General features: G+C 55.2%; 2 protein-coding genes across 2 annotated transcripts; both read left to right on the top strand.

Moving 5' to 3' along the window:
• Positions 1-9,772: 9,772 nt before the first annotated feature.
• Positions 9,773-10,009, top strand: IUM83_08383 (uncharacterized protein; the record flags this gene model as incomplete). The annotated part of the gene is made up of 1 exon (XM_067932755.1): positions 9,773-10,009. One exon carries the CDS (start codon positions 9,773-9,775, stop codon positions 10,007-10,009), a length of 237 nt encoding a protein of 78 aa, XP_067783376.1.
• Positions 10,010-11,382: 1,373 nt separating this feature from the next.
• Positions 11,383-12,696, top strand: IUM83_08384 (uncharacterized protein; the record flags this gene model as incomplete). Its single annotated transcript, XM_067932756.1, has 3 exons — positions 11,383-11,393; positions 11,501-11,853; positions 11,933-12,696. 3 exons carry the CDS (start codon positions 11,383-11,385, stop codon positions 12,694-12,696), a joined length of 1,128 nt encoding a protein of 375 aa, XP_067783462.1.
• Between the last annotated feature and the right edge of the window lie 280 nt (positions 12,697-12,976).

Here is a 12,976-nt window from a genome sequence, read left to right on the forward strand (position 1 = left end):
GCTACGCCGAAGTGTTCCCGTCACTTCTATCGTCGCTATACAATACACTATCCCGACCAGAAATCAACATCGACCCAAAATCAGCGACAGCACTATGGCCAGCCACCAAAGCAAAACGTTCAAACAGGCAATTGACCTTTCATTCTCCCTGACTGGAGGTAGACGAACACGCGAGTGAGCGCCTTGTGGAGCGCCTTGTGTCGACGTCGATTAGGGCCAATAGAGCCGTTGCTTCGCATTCTCGTCGCGCTCTCCTTCATTGATGCCTCGCACACTGCCCACGCGCACGGTACCTGACCGCACCACCCGTATAATTAGTAGCTGGAGGAGAGAGACATCTTCGTCCTGCAGTCGGCAAATCGGAATGAAGCCGCAAGTGATAGATAGAGGTATACTGACCACTTACACCGTGACCTAATTGGCTTGAAAGTTCAAATGTCGAAAGGTAATTGGTTCTAGTACATATCCGTAAGTACCTCTACCATACGTGGCATTGCTAAAGGGTTAAGAGTTATGGTATTTTGTTACTACCAATCGTATTATTGCAGATAGATTTATTGGTTCATAAATAACGAAGACTTCGTAATTTAAGAATGTCACGTAGCGTGCATCACACTAGATGTTCGCGACACTGCTGGCAGCGCAATGGCGGTGCTGCCAGAGCGAGCAGCTACACCGCTGACAGAAATCCAATGCTGGACGACTCAGCTGTTATGGCTACCACAGCTTTGCTCCCGACCCAACAGGTTATCGCTTGCCGTCGCGACCTCGCACTTGCGCTTGTACTCGCCCAACCCGTCGGTGCCGGCGAAGGCCTGCCGGCTGCCCACATGTAGGTCGTGTCGACGCCACTGACAATGCCAACCGCACCACCAGGGCGAGCTGCTACACCACAGACACAGGCTCCACACTGGAAGGCTCAGCCGTCATGACTACCACGGCGCCGCGCCGACCCAAGACGCCATAGCCGCCGTCGTGACCTCGCCCTTGTACTTGTACTCGCACGTGAACTCGTACTTGCCCCACGCGTCGTGTTGCTGGCGGGGCAGCCACCGACAATAGGAAAGTGGCTCTCACAGGTAATTCAAAGCGAATATATATACATATATATTACTTTATAGATTGGACAGACGATGTACTGTACTATACGATTTCAACCAATGAACAGCCTATTGAACTAGTCGGCCGCGATAAATAGGAATAATACTGAATAGGTGTTTACCTGGAACAGTACCGTCAATTTTTTTAACCCCTTGAACGCGAGAACGTGGACCGTACCTGATATCAGCAAAACCTCAACGTGTACCGGCTCACGTTAGGCTTTTTCGACTTAAAGTTTGTATGGTCCCATACAAACTTTAAGTCAATGAGGGCTAGGTAGTATCCCCTTTCCCTCCCAGCTTTGAAGATAAAATACCTCTGTGCATAGAGACTGTCTAATATAAGAAGATAAGGGCATAACCCGTGCTTGCTTATCACACGTGTATTTATGTAGATTAACCGTTGGCCGCCACACATTTCCCTCCCTCAGTTTCAGAATCGCCGACTCAAGTTCAAATGGCGTTTCAAGCGAGGTAGAGGGAACTCATCAAGCTCGCTTGGAAATCCAGCAAATCCACGGATCTCTCGGATGACTTCACGTATGTCATTCCGGGGAAGACAAAGACGACCGGCGTTCGTGGTCAGGATACTTCGTTGGTGAAGAAGAACTGATGAAGCACTTGGGGGGAATGAACCTCGGTGAGATAGAAACGTTTGAATCGTCCGTGCTGCGTATTTGGCACTATATTGTGGTAATATGATTAATAGATGCTCTCCAGCGACAGCAAGATAGCGGCCAAGCTTCGGCCACTCAACAAAGCGTCTCACACCCGGCTTCCGAAACGCAACAAGGACAGATCCGGGTGGGGGTGCGCACGTGGACATGCAGAGAGCAAGTCGCCAGCTCGTGCTTTGTAGTCTCGTGTAACCCCGTTACACCTTTTATAGATGATAAACAGTTTTAGCAGATTTAGGAGGAAGAACAATTTACAAACAATACAGTTCTCATTTTACCTAATCTAAGTCACTTGGAATCCTTTCTTACTTAACTTATATTTGTGGATTCAAATATAATTAACCTAAGTACTTACTAAGTACTTACGCTTCCTCATATACGCTGCGCAACGTGTAAGCTAAAGTAGTGAGCCAAAGTAGGCCCACTACACCTGGTAGCACTTTGTAGTCCGTCCAACGACCGACTGCTTGACGTTCGTACGCGGTGTACGAACGCGGAGCCGAGAACCACGTGAGCACGGAGGTGCGCATGGAGAGCTCCAACACGCCTGCAACGCATGCTGCACGCGCTGACTGCCCCCACCTGTCTGACCCATAGTGGGAGGCCCTCCAACGACTGTCAACAGTCATTGGAGAAGCGGCGATAGCCACGATGCTGCGTACGCTATCGCCGACGGAGCAACATGGTGTTGCTCTGGGCTTCATCATGAAGGAGCCGCGGATGCTGCTTCCTCAGTGACGGCGTCGTCAGGGACGACACCGCGTGCTCAATCATTAAAGTTGAGCGTAAGTAAATACGTGGGAAGGGAGGGCGAGCCTCTCCTCCGATGGCTTGTCGAGCTCGACACAGCCATAGCGGCTCGACGCATCGTCGACCCGCTGTCGAAGGTCGCGTTCGCCATGTCCTGCCTTGGCGGACGCGCAAGGAGTTGGGCGTATGGACGCCGACTCTCCGATCCTACGTGCTTCAGCACGTACGAAGTATTCAAAGAGGAGCTCAGACAAGCGTTTGAGCCCCCGCAAAACGAGTTCCGGTCGAGGGCAGAGTTCCTCGACCTTCAGCAGGGTAAGCATGACGTCCATGCTGACGCGCAGCGCGCACGATATTTGGTATCAAATATCGTGACTAACCCGATTGACGATGCGACCAAGGTCGTCACGTTCATGAAGGGACTTAGAGATGGGCCCGTGAAGACCTATCTCTTCCGAGAGTACCCGAGCACTCTCGAAGCTGCAATCACTCTTGCCATGCAAGAAGAGTTTAGCCTGCGGCAGGCTAAACTCCATGTAAACGTACCGAGGCCGCAACCTCGCCCGGTAGCGAGGACGGGAGATCAGGAACCAATGGACCTCTCGAACGCGACAACTGCTGGTTACCAGCAGCAGGGAGGTAACGTGCGATGCTTCCGTTGCGGAAGGATCGGTCACTTTGCACGGGAGTGTACAGCTCCCATGCCCCCTGGAGGTGGCTGTCGTGGCGATGCTAGGCATCGCCGCGGACCAGCAAAACACGCGAACAACCAGTAGGCGCGGGGCGCCCTACTGGTAATGCAGTCACGCGTGCCGACTGGCAACAGGTGCCATCGTGAAGACCGAGAAGCGTGTCGTGAACGTGCGCTTCGTGTACAAACAACGAGTGTTTGTCGAACACTTTATCGTCCTGGACCTGGACGATAAGTTCGACGTAGTAATGGGCATGCCGTGGCTTGCACGGCATGATCCGGTGATAGACTGGAAGAAGCGCACGCTCGTGCGCTTCGGACGCGACAGCGGAACAGAGAGCGATGGCCCTGTTACCGCAGCGCACGCACCAGCAGGTGCGCGCGGCTCACCAGTCGAGACAGCGCTTAATGCTGCTGTCCCGGAGTGTCCAAGAAGTGCGCGAGGGCGCACACAAGCGAGACCCACGTCGGCAATGCTGCCGACGTCGGAAGCAAAAGATGTGTTGGTTCCGGGAACCAACACCCACGTTCAAGCGTGTAAGGGACAGTCCCTGACCCGAAGCGGTCAGGTCGACGACGACGCGTCGGCTCCGGGAGCCGACGCACCCTCGGTCATGAGGGGCTCCGCCAATGAATGGCGTCGAGGTGACGAAGGCGTGTCAACTCCGGGAGTTGACGCTGCAAACAGTGCGGACGGTTGCAAACGTACCGCACTGACGCAATTTGCATGCTGTCGTGCAGCCGGGCTGCACGACGAAGCGCCATGCGATCAAGCCGGGCTTGATATCGCGTGCCCGCAGACAGGGTCTGCCGGCGAAGGGACACATTACCGTGCAGCCGGGCTGCACGAAGGAACATGTGGTCAAGCCGGGCTTGATACCGCGCGCCCGCGGACAGGGTCCGCCGGCGAACAACTGTCCACGGCCGGGCCTGGACCAGAAGAACAACTGTGCGGAGCCGGGCTCCGCACAACAAGAAGACGTCGCAAGCGGAAAACGCTGCGCAAGTCTCGGTCCGGGACCGAGACGCAACAAGAGCAGTCTGCTGGGCAGACTGAGGCAGTGACGCCGGGCGTTGAGACGCTAAGCGTCTTGACGCGTACCGATACTGGATTCCAGTATCAGGAAAAGGAACTCGCTAATCCTCCGACAAGGGCGTCGGAGTTGACTTCGCTTCCAGCCATGAGCTGGAAGCGCTTCACACGCGACTTGCACGATGGACACATCGAGCAGGTCTGCGTTCTTTCGAACATCGAAAGAACGGAGAGCGAGAGCGAAGAGCTGAGGCAGCTTTTCATGAGAAGTACCACTGAGAGTGAAGACACTCTCAGTGCGAAGACGAAGCGAGAGCGCTTCGAGGAACAAGGCTGGAACTCGCTGAAGTCGAGTCCCTATTACGCATTATTGAGGGAGTACAAAGACGTACTCCCGGAAGAGATTCCTGCGGAGCTTCCGCAGGATAAGGGCATTCAGCACGAGATTGATCTCGTGCCGGGCACGAAGTACTGTGTCACGCGGCAGTGGCCACTGCCGCGAGAGCAAGTAAAAGCAATCGACGACTTCTTTGAAAGTCGTCGCAAATCAGGACAGGTGCGGGAATCAAAGTCCCCGCACAGTGCTCCGACGTTCTGTGTCAAAAAGCCACAGGGCGGATGGCGCATCGTTCATGCGTATAACAAGCTGAACGATGCGACGGTACCGGCGCAGACACCGATACCGCGAAAAGATGTTATCATCGATTTGATGGCCGGGAGCACCGTTTACAGTGCGCTCGACTTACGGGACGGATTCTATCATATCGTAATGCGTGAGAGCGATATCCCTCTCATGGCAGTGAGTACGCCAAGCGGCATGCTCTGGGAATGGCTGGTAATGCCGCAGGGGCTTAAGAACGCCCCTGCGACCTTCAACAGGTGCGTGACACACTTGTTGCGCTCGGTGCACGACTTCGCGCCGAGCTACTTCGATGATGTATTCATCCACAGCCGGGCTGTGGACGGAAAGACCGACGTAGAAATGCACAGGGTGCATCTCCGGAAGCTACTTGAGCTTATGCGAAAGCATAAGCTCTACGCGAACCTGAAGAAGTGTATCTTCGGGGCGAGCGAGATACCCGTCCTCGGGTGTCTCGTCGGAAAGAATGGCGTTCGCCCTGACCCGGAAAAGGTCAGGGTGATCAATGAATGGCCAACGCCTTCAAGTGTCAAGGAACTGAGGCAGTTCCTTGGCTTGGCCACGTACTTGTGCAAGTACGTGGAGGATTATGCGGGCAAGATGCGCCCGCTGTCACAGCTTCTTAAGAAGAAGTTATGTGGAATTGGACATCCGATTGCCAAAAGACATTCGATGCGGGCAAGCGGGGCTTGACTGAGGCGCCGATCTTGGCCGCGGCTGACCAATATCGCGCATTTCACGTCGTGTGTGACGCATCCGACTTCGCAATCGGATGCGCATTGATGCAGCACGATCACGTGGGCCGTGATCGTGTCGTCTACTACCAATCGCGTCAGCTGAAGCCAGCTGAGCGCAACTATCCGGTGCATGACAAGGAACTCCTTGCCGTGAAGTACGCGCTCGCAAAGTTCCGAGTGTATTTGCTTGGAAGTAGACCATTTGTGGTCTACACCGACCATGCTTCACTGCGCACCGCAGTGAAGTCGCCACACATATCACAAAGAATGGCGAGATGGCTCTCATTCTTTGCGGAGTATAACTTCCGGGTCGAATACAAACCCGGAAGATTGAATGTAGTGGCCGACGCGTTATCACGTCGGCCGGACTATGCAGAAGCTGTTGACGTCAATGCCATTGACGCCATGCGATCGAGCAAACCCACATCATCTCTGTTGGATGATGTGAAGGCCGCGTACGCGCACGACGCGGACGCGAAGCTCTTGCTGGCCTATGGCACAGCGCCTTCTGACAAGTCCCGTCAGAAGCTGCCCAAGCACCTTCGAGCGCGTGCACACCGCTTTCGTGCGCACGACGGACTACTGCTTTACAATGCAGTCGACGACAACGCGGATCGCGTTGTCGTGCCGAATGACCATGACCTGCGACTCAGGATCATGTACGAATATCATGATGCCCTGACTGCGGGACATCTCGGACGTGAGAAGACATACGTCCTTCTCACGCGCGACTTCTACTGGCACCACCAGTATAAGTGGTTGCGCAAGTACGTCCGTGCTTGCGAGGTATGCCAACGCGTAAAGCCTGCGCCGTTTGCGCAGGCTCCTTTACAATCACTACCGACTCCGTCGGAGTGTTGGAAATCCATATCTTTGGACTTCATCTTTGGTCTTCCCCCGGACAGCGGAGGGAATACCGGTGTTGTGGTCTTCGTCGACCGCTGCAGCAAGATGGTACATCTTGCTGCGGTGCCGCCAGAGGTGACCGCAAAGCAGACGGCCCATCTGTTCGTCGACATGGTGTTCAAACACCATGGCATGCCGACCGACATCGTGTCGGACAGAGACCCGGGCTTCACAGTGCACCTGTGGCAAGAAGTGTTTACACTTCTTGGGAGCCAGCTTTCAATGTCGACTGCGGATCATCCGCAGACGGACGGTCAAACCGAGCGCGTGAATCGCGTGCTCGTCGATATGTTGTAGAGCTACGCTCACTCGTTCCAATACTGGAGCGAGTTCTTATCGATGGCAGAGTTTGCCATCAATAACTCAGTGCATGCCTCGACCGGGCATACACCGTTCTACGTGAATGCCATGCGGTATCCACGTCTACCGAGTTTGCTCGGAGTGATGGCTCCCACTTTAAGTGGGGGAGGATCTACGACTGCAATACAGCAGCCGCAGAAAACCACTGACACTTGCACAGTGTCAGCTGCAACAACGAAGAAAACGCATGAGTCTGCGCAGGGCGCAGACTCCCCCAACAACAATAACAAAGACCACGGGTCTGCGCAGGGCGCAGACACCGCGAAGAACCACGCAGAGGCAGGGCCTCTAGCGGAGAGCGAGCTGAATGACTTCAGCTCGGATGCAATCAGTTTCGTCACCAAAAGACAAGCCGTGATTCGGTTTGTCCAAGACGCAATAGCAGCTTCTGTTGACAAACAGAAGCTGAACGCAGACAATGTGGGCAGAGGCAACACAAATGAATTCAACGTTAGTTCATTGGTTTTGTTAGGTACGCAAAACCTGCCTAAACATGCAGTTTCGGATTTCGGAGCAAGCAAGCTTGCTTATCGCTTCATCGGGCCGTTCACTGTGTTGGCACGGCACGGCAACGCATACACACTAGACATACCGTCTAGCATGCACCTCCATCCGACCTTTTACGTCGCACGGCTGAAGCCATACCTGCAGCACGAGCCATCTAGCTCGGCTGACCCGAAGCCTCAGCAGGAGCCGAGGCAGAAGCGGAGGACTTGGCCTCGGCGACGAGCAGCCTCTCCTTCAGCGCGCGGACGCGCTGGAGCAACCCCTTCATCTGTGTCCCCAGCTCGACCTGGATATTCGAGGCGGTCTGCGAGACCGCCGCGACTTGGCCTTCTGGTTCGCCAACTCCTGTTTCAGGGCGGCGAACTCAGCGCCCTGAAGACACTCCACGGCGGTTACCCGGTCGTGGAGAGGTGCATACTGATCAGCCCGGGGCTGATCATACCCGGGGCGTGTTCCCACCCCCGCCACCGCCGATCCGTGACGCCCGCGGCTCAACCCGCTGGATTGTTGAGCGGATTGTTGACCATGTTGGAGAGGATTTCCTCCCCATCAAGATACATGGGAGCCGCGGAACGTCTTGCTGGAGGACGTTCCGGAAATGGTGAGGGCGTACGAGGAGCAGTACGCGCTGGCACAGCGGAAGTAATACGAGCGCTGCGATCATCGCTAGCGTCCGAACCCTCACGTGCTAAGAACTTAGCACGGAGCTCTTTAAGACTCTCGGGCACACGGAACGACGTGTACCCGTTCAGGTCGCGGTCGCTCAAGCGGACCGCGCCTGGGAAGCACTTCGTGCACTGAAAGCCCTCGGGCACAGCGCACGGCACATTTGCCTCCTCCGCAGCAACGTGGAGTTGCTCCAACTTTCCACGCTTCGAGTACGTCTCGAAGCGACCACGCGCTTGCTTAATCCGATCACGGTAAGCACTCGGCCTCTTGTTGAAGTTTTCAACAAAGGCGTTCCAGCTTTGACAAAGTGCCTGCCATTCGGGTACTTTGCTGCGAGAAGATGTCTACTTGCTTTGAACCCATCGGAGCTCATGAAAGAGCCCGATGTAATAATCGCGCCTTTGATGCGTTTCCGCATCAAAGTGCAGCTCGGCAGCCACAGCGTCATCTTTGATGGCGCTGCATACGTACAGCGGCACCTCATTCGGAGGTACCGAGTTCCCATACCGGTCCAAGATCTCGGACGCCGACGCCATCCACGGATCGCGCACTGCAGGCGCAGCGCGCGGTGAGCCTTGAGTTTTGTAATCACGTGCTGCAGCAGCAGCGCGCGGAGTACTGAGAGCCCCAGCAGAAGCGAGTGGGGTATCGCTCTCAGTTCGCGAACGCTTCGAGCTCGAAGCGTCCGATTCGTCCCCTTCACGCGGGCGAATGTTCTTGGCATGAGGGTCGAGCGATTCGCTCGACACTGAGTCTTTGCGCTTAGAGGGCGAGTCCTCCTCGCCCTCCTTATCTTCATCGTCGTCGTCGAAGTCGACGACGTCGGCATACTTCGCCTTCTGGCGTTCGAAGTAGTCGTCGATGGAGAGATGACTCCCCACCGACTTCGAGGTCTTCTTCTGAGGCGCGCTCATCGTTGAATGAGCGCGGATTTCTTCTCCAAAGCGGAGAATTGACGAGTGGTCAATTCCAAAGATTGACGTGCGGGGACCCCGCGCGTCTAACCTTAAGGGGGGATGGTGTAACGGGGTTACACGCACAAGTGGCTGCAAGCCACTTGTGAATTTAACAGATAGGTTATCTGTTAAAAGTTTTGGATACTTCCTCACCTTGGTGTAAGACACACCAATGGATACATTGAAGTGGGCCACCACAATGAGTGGTCCACACATACCCAAAGATCCTATTGGTAGAAAGCAGCATCTTTCTACCAATCAGAGTCATGCATATTAGCGGGGCTCTGACAGCCAGCCGCTGTCAACCCTTTCATAGATGATAAACGGTTTTAGCAGATTTAGGAGGAAGAACAATTTACAAACAATACAGTTCTCATTTTACCTGAAACTAGCTACTTGGAGTCTTATCTAAGTGAACTTATATTTGTGTATTCAAATATAATTAACCTAAGTAATTACAAAGTACTTACGCTTCCTCGTACACGTTGCGCAACGTGTAAGCTAAAGTAGTGAGTCAAGTTAGACCCACTGCACCGTGCACTTCCTCCTGGCGCGGCGGGTTTGTCCTTGGCTCTTGGCACTCTCTCGTCCACGTAGCCGAGTTGGCGGGCCTTCTGGACCGGTGAACTCGGTTATCTGGTACAGTGTACACATCCAATCGAGTAGTACCGTCGATTCCGCTTTTAGGCGGATTTAGTACACTGTTCCACTTGGGTGCTCCACAAAACTGATGTTTCCTACACCACATGGGCGACGAGCCCAGCATGGTCTACGAGAACGGCTGGCACGAGTTAGTGACGGAGGGTCGCTGGACGGCGGAGACGAACAGCGGCGACATGCCGAACGAGTTGGGCGACGAGCCCAGCGTGGTCAACGAGAATGGCTGTCATGGGTTCGTGACAGAGAGTCGCTGGATCCAGGCGGTGGCGAGCACGGACGACCGCACGAACGCGATCTTGGCAGCGAGATGGCCGCCCAGTTAAGAATTGGCAGGCGCGGAGACAAGCGGCCGGAGTTGAGAGCTTGTTCGCACGGAAACGAGTGGCACGTGCGACATTGGCGGCTTTGTGACGAGCTGCTGGACGACGAACGAGGGTAACAGCTCTCATTGAACGAGAACGAGGGACGGTGGAGTGCCGACAGGTACTCTGCAGTCATTGGGCGAACGAGGGACGGTAGCGTTGGTGCTCTGCAGTCCGTGGTTGCAGCTGGACGAGCAGTTGAGCGGTTAGCTGGGTTTCAGGCGGCGTGAGGTGCCAGCGGGTGGTGGACACAAAGTCCGTCATTAGCCGTGTACGTACTTGACGTGGGATCTGGGGACGTTGAAGCTGCGTGATTGCGAGTGTGGCTGTGGTTGAACGAACGAACGAATGAACGAGTGTGGAGATAGTAGCGCACGTGAGGTGGGTGAACTCTCTTTGTATTGATTGAGGTCGGTTCTGGTTGTTAGCCGTGGGCTAGTGACTACGAACTACCTGAGGACTATTGAGTAATCTAGCCTCTTTAATAAATTGGATCCGTTCGTGTATACGAGCGATCCGGCGCAGTAGCTCGGTTAGCTGCTGTCGGCCAGTGCGGAGTTGACTTCCAGTCCTGCGGTCGGACGGACGCAGCGGAGCAGAGCGATCTGACCAACTAGCTGGGGAAATACAAGGCTTGTTACGATGGTGATGATCTTGTCCTTCTTCTTGACGCAGAGGTAGACGCTCTTGCGCTTGGTGTCGAGGGCCGTCCCCTCTAGTCCCGGAAAGAACGAGTCGAGTGTCTGTTGCATACCGACGCTTTCGTAGGAGTTGATGATAGCAAGACGAAAACCGTAGGTCACCTAAGTGTTCTTGTGCTAATGCCGTTTGCGATCACCCGTCCCCCTAAGCGGCTTTCGCCCTGAGGCATCTTGCCAAATGAGCTCTACTCTAATGCAGGCAGGCCGGTAGACGCGTGCGCTCGGGCTCACGCGGAAATTGTTGGCTCTGGGATTTTATCGGAATGAACATATTAGTTTGGCTTTTCTATATGATTAAACGTCACTGGTCAAAATGTGATGTCGGAGTTTACATATTGTCGGAATCAACAAGTTATATACGGTAAGGGCAGTCATTTTCGACTAAATATAGCTACAAATTCGTATTTTACGGAAATCTCGATTTCCCAATAATAAGTTATTTCGTTAATATAATACTATAATTTTATTTATATTATATTTTTTCGAGCACTGGACTTCGGGGACATACTGTTGCTTACAGAAAGTTGGCTCACACATGCGCTTGCTTTCATTTATGTATGTAGGCGTAGAATTCGGTTCTAGCGGTTCCCGTCGACTTCAGAATAGGCATGACTTCTGGCTGCGGTGGCCGAGATGTATAACACGCTAGTTGAAGCTGGCCCCTACACCGAACACTGTGCCCAATCGTTTTCTTTGACAATCGTTTTCTTTGATTCCCATTTCTGAACCACTTTGCAACCGACGGTCTCAGTTCAAGAATGGATGTCTTGCAGCACGCAGCGGTAGGGGCCTTCGTGACCGGCGGTGGGCTTACCGCCGCACAGAGTCTACTAGCTCGGCGACTGAAGGCCCCGAGTTCGCTGGCGCTATCGCTCGGGAGCTTCGTGGGCGTCTTCCGGCTGCTGGAGGTGACAGGCCGCAAATTCGCCGCTGAAAACGGGGAACGCACCCCCAATGCATCCCACGCGGCGGCAGTAGCTGCAGCGGTGGCGCTGGTCATGCTGGATAACGAGCGCAAGACAGTCGTGGTCTCCTACGCAGTGGTTGAGGCGGCGTTGAGCCTCATCAACGAGTTCACGTCACTCGCTGACAGCAAGTACATCGGTAGGCCCGACAGCTTGGCACTCGCACGCTAAGACACTTGAGGCTGGCGCTGATGGTATCGTCGTGGCTGTGTGAGTAGATCTCCCGCTGGGGGCGTTGGCCGCCGGGCCGCTGATCGACTCCTGGATCTACCAGAGCGACGCCATCGCCAAGTCTCAGTTGGCGGCGCTGGACAGCTTCTGCCAGCTGCCGGCGAGTGTGCTGCGCCGCATGCGCGACGAGATCCCGTCCGGGAAGCTGGTCTCGCGCTGTGATGTGTTCCATCGCGGGCGCACCTGCACGCAGTTCCACCGCGCGTACTTCATCAAGGGTATGGCGTTCGCCATTCGACTGTACGTGCCCATTTACGCCGTGTCGGTGCTCGCCCCCAAGTACAAGCGCTGGCTGTGGGGCCCACGACCGGCGCTCGGGCCGCTGGTCGTGCGCTATCTGCGCACGTGTTGCTGCCTCACAATGCTGTACCAGGTGCCGTTGGGCTTCTCGTGCTTGTCGCCGAGCGAGCGACATCGTGCGACCGTCAAGATGGCGGGCGCGCTCACCACGCTGGCCTTCCTGGCCGAGCACGAGCACCGACGCGGCAGCGTCATGAAGGCCGTGGGCGTGTACACTACTGGCACCGTGGCCGCTCGGATAGTGGCGGCGCTGGGCGTCCCGCCCAGAGCGGTGCAAATGAGCCAGCTCGTGCTGTTCTCCGCCGCATTGGGCGTCATCTTCCAGCGCGCGTCACCGAGCTCGTCTCGCATGGCGCGAGTGCTCTACGGGTACAGTGACAAGCCCGCTGCAACGGGGGACGACGTCGACGCGGACGCCGACGCCGCGCCACAAAAGGACAAGGTGAGCTAATGAGCTCGACTAACACACCGACGGAGCATTCGACTCGATCGAGGGCGGACCGACCTCGAAACAGAACAGCGGCGCGCGGGGAATTGCCGTAGGCCCCTTCTCTCCTCCACCGAGCAGCACCTTCCAGCACCACGGCTGGGCATTGTCGGCGCGCTCGACCCCACGTCAACCAATTTGGTCTGTGATCGCTTTGCGGCGTGCAAGAAATAATAGAGACCATGCTAGACATGCAACGAACAGCATTTGGTTACCTGTACAGGTGTCACCGCAATGGCAATTG

Source organism: Phytophthora cinnamomi (genome assembly GCF_018691715.1).
Source record: "Phytophthora cinnamomi strain GKB4 chromosome Unknown Contig99, whole genome shotgun sequence".
Classification (NCBI taxonomy): domain Eukaryota; phylum Oomycota; class Peronosporomycetes; order Peronosporales; family Peronosporaceae; genus Phytophthora; species Phytophthora cinnamomi.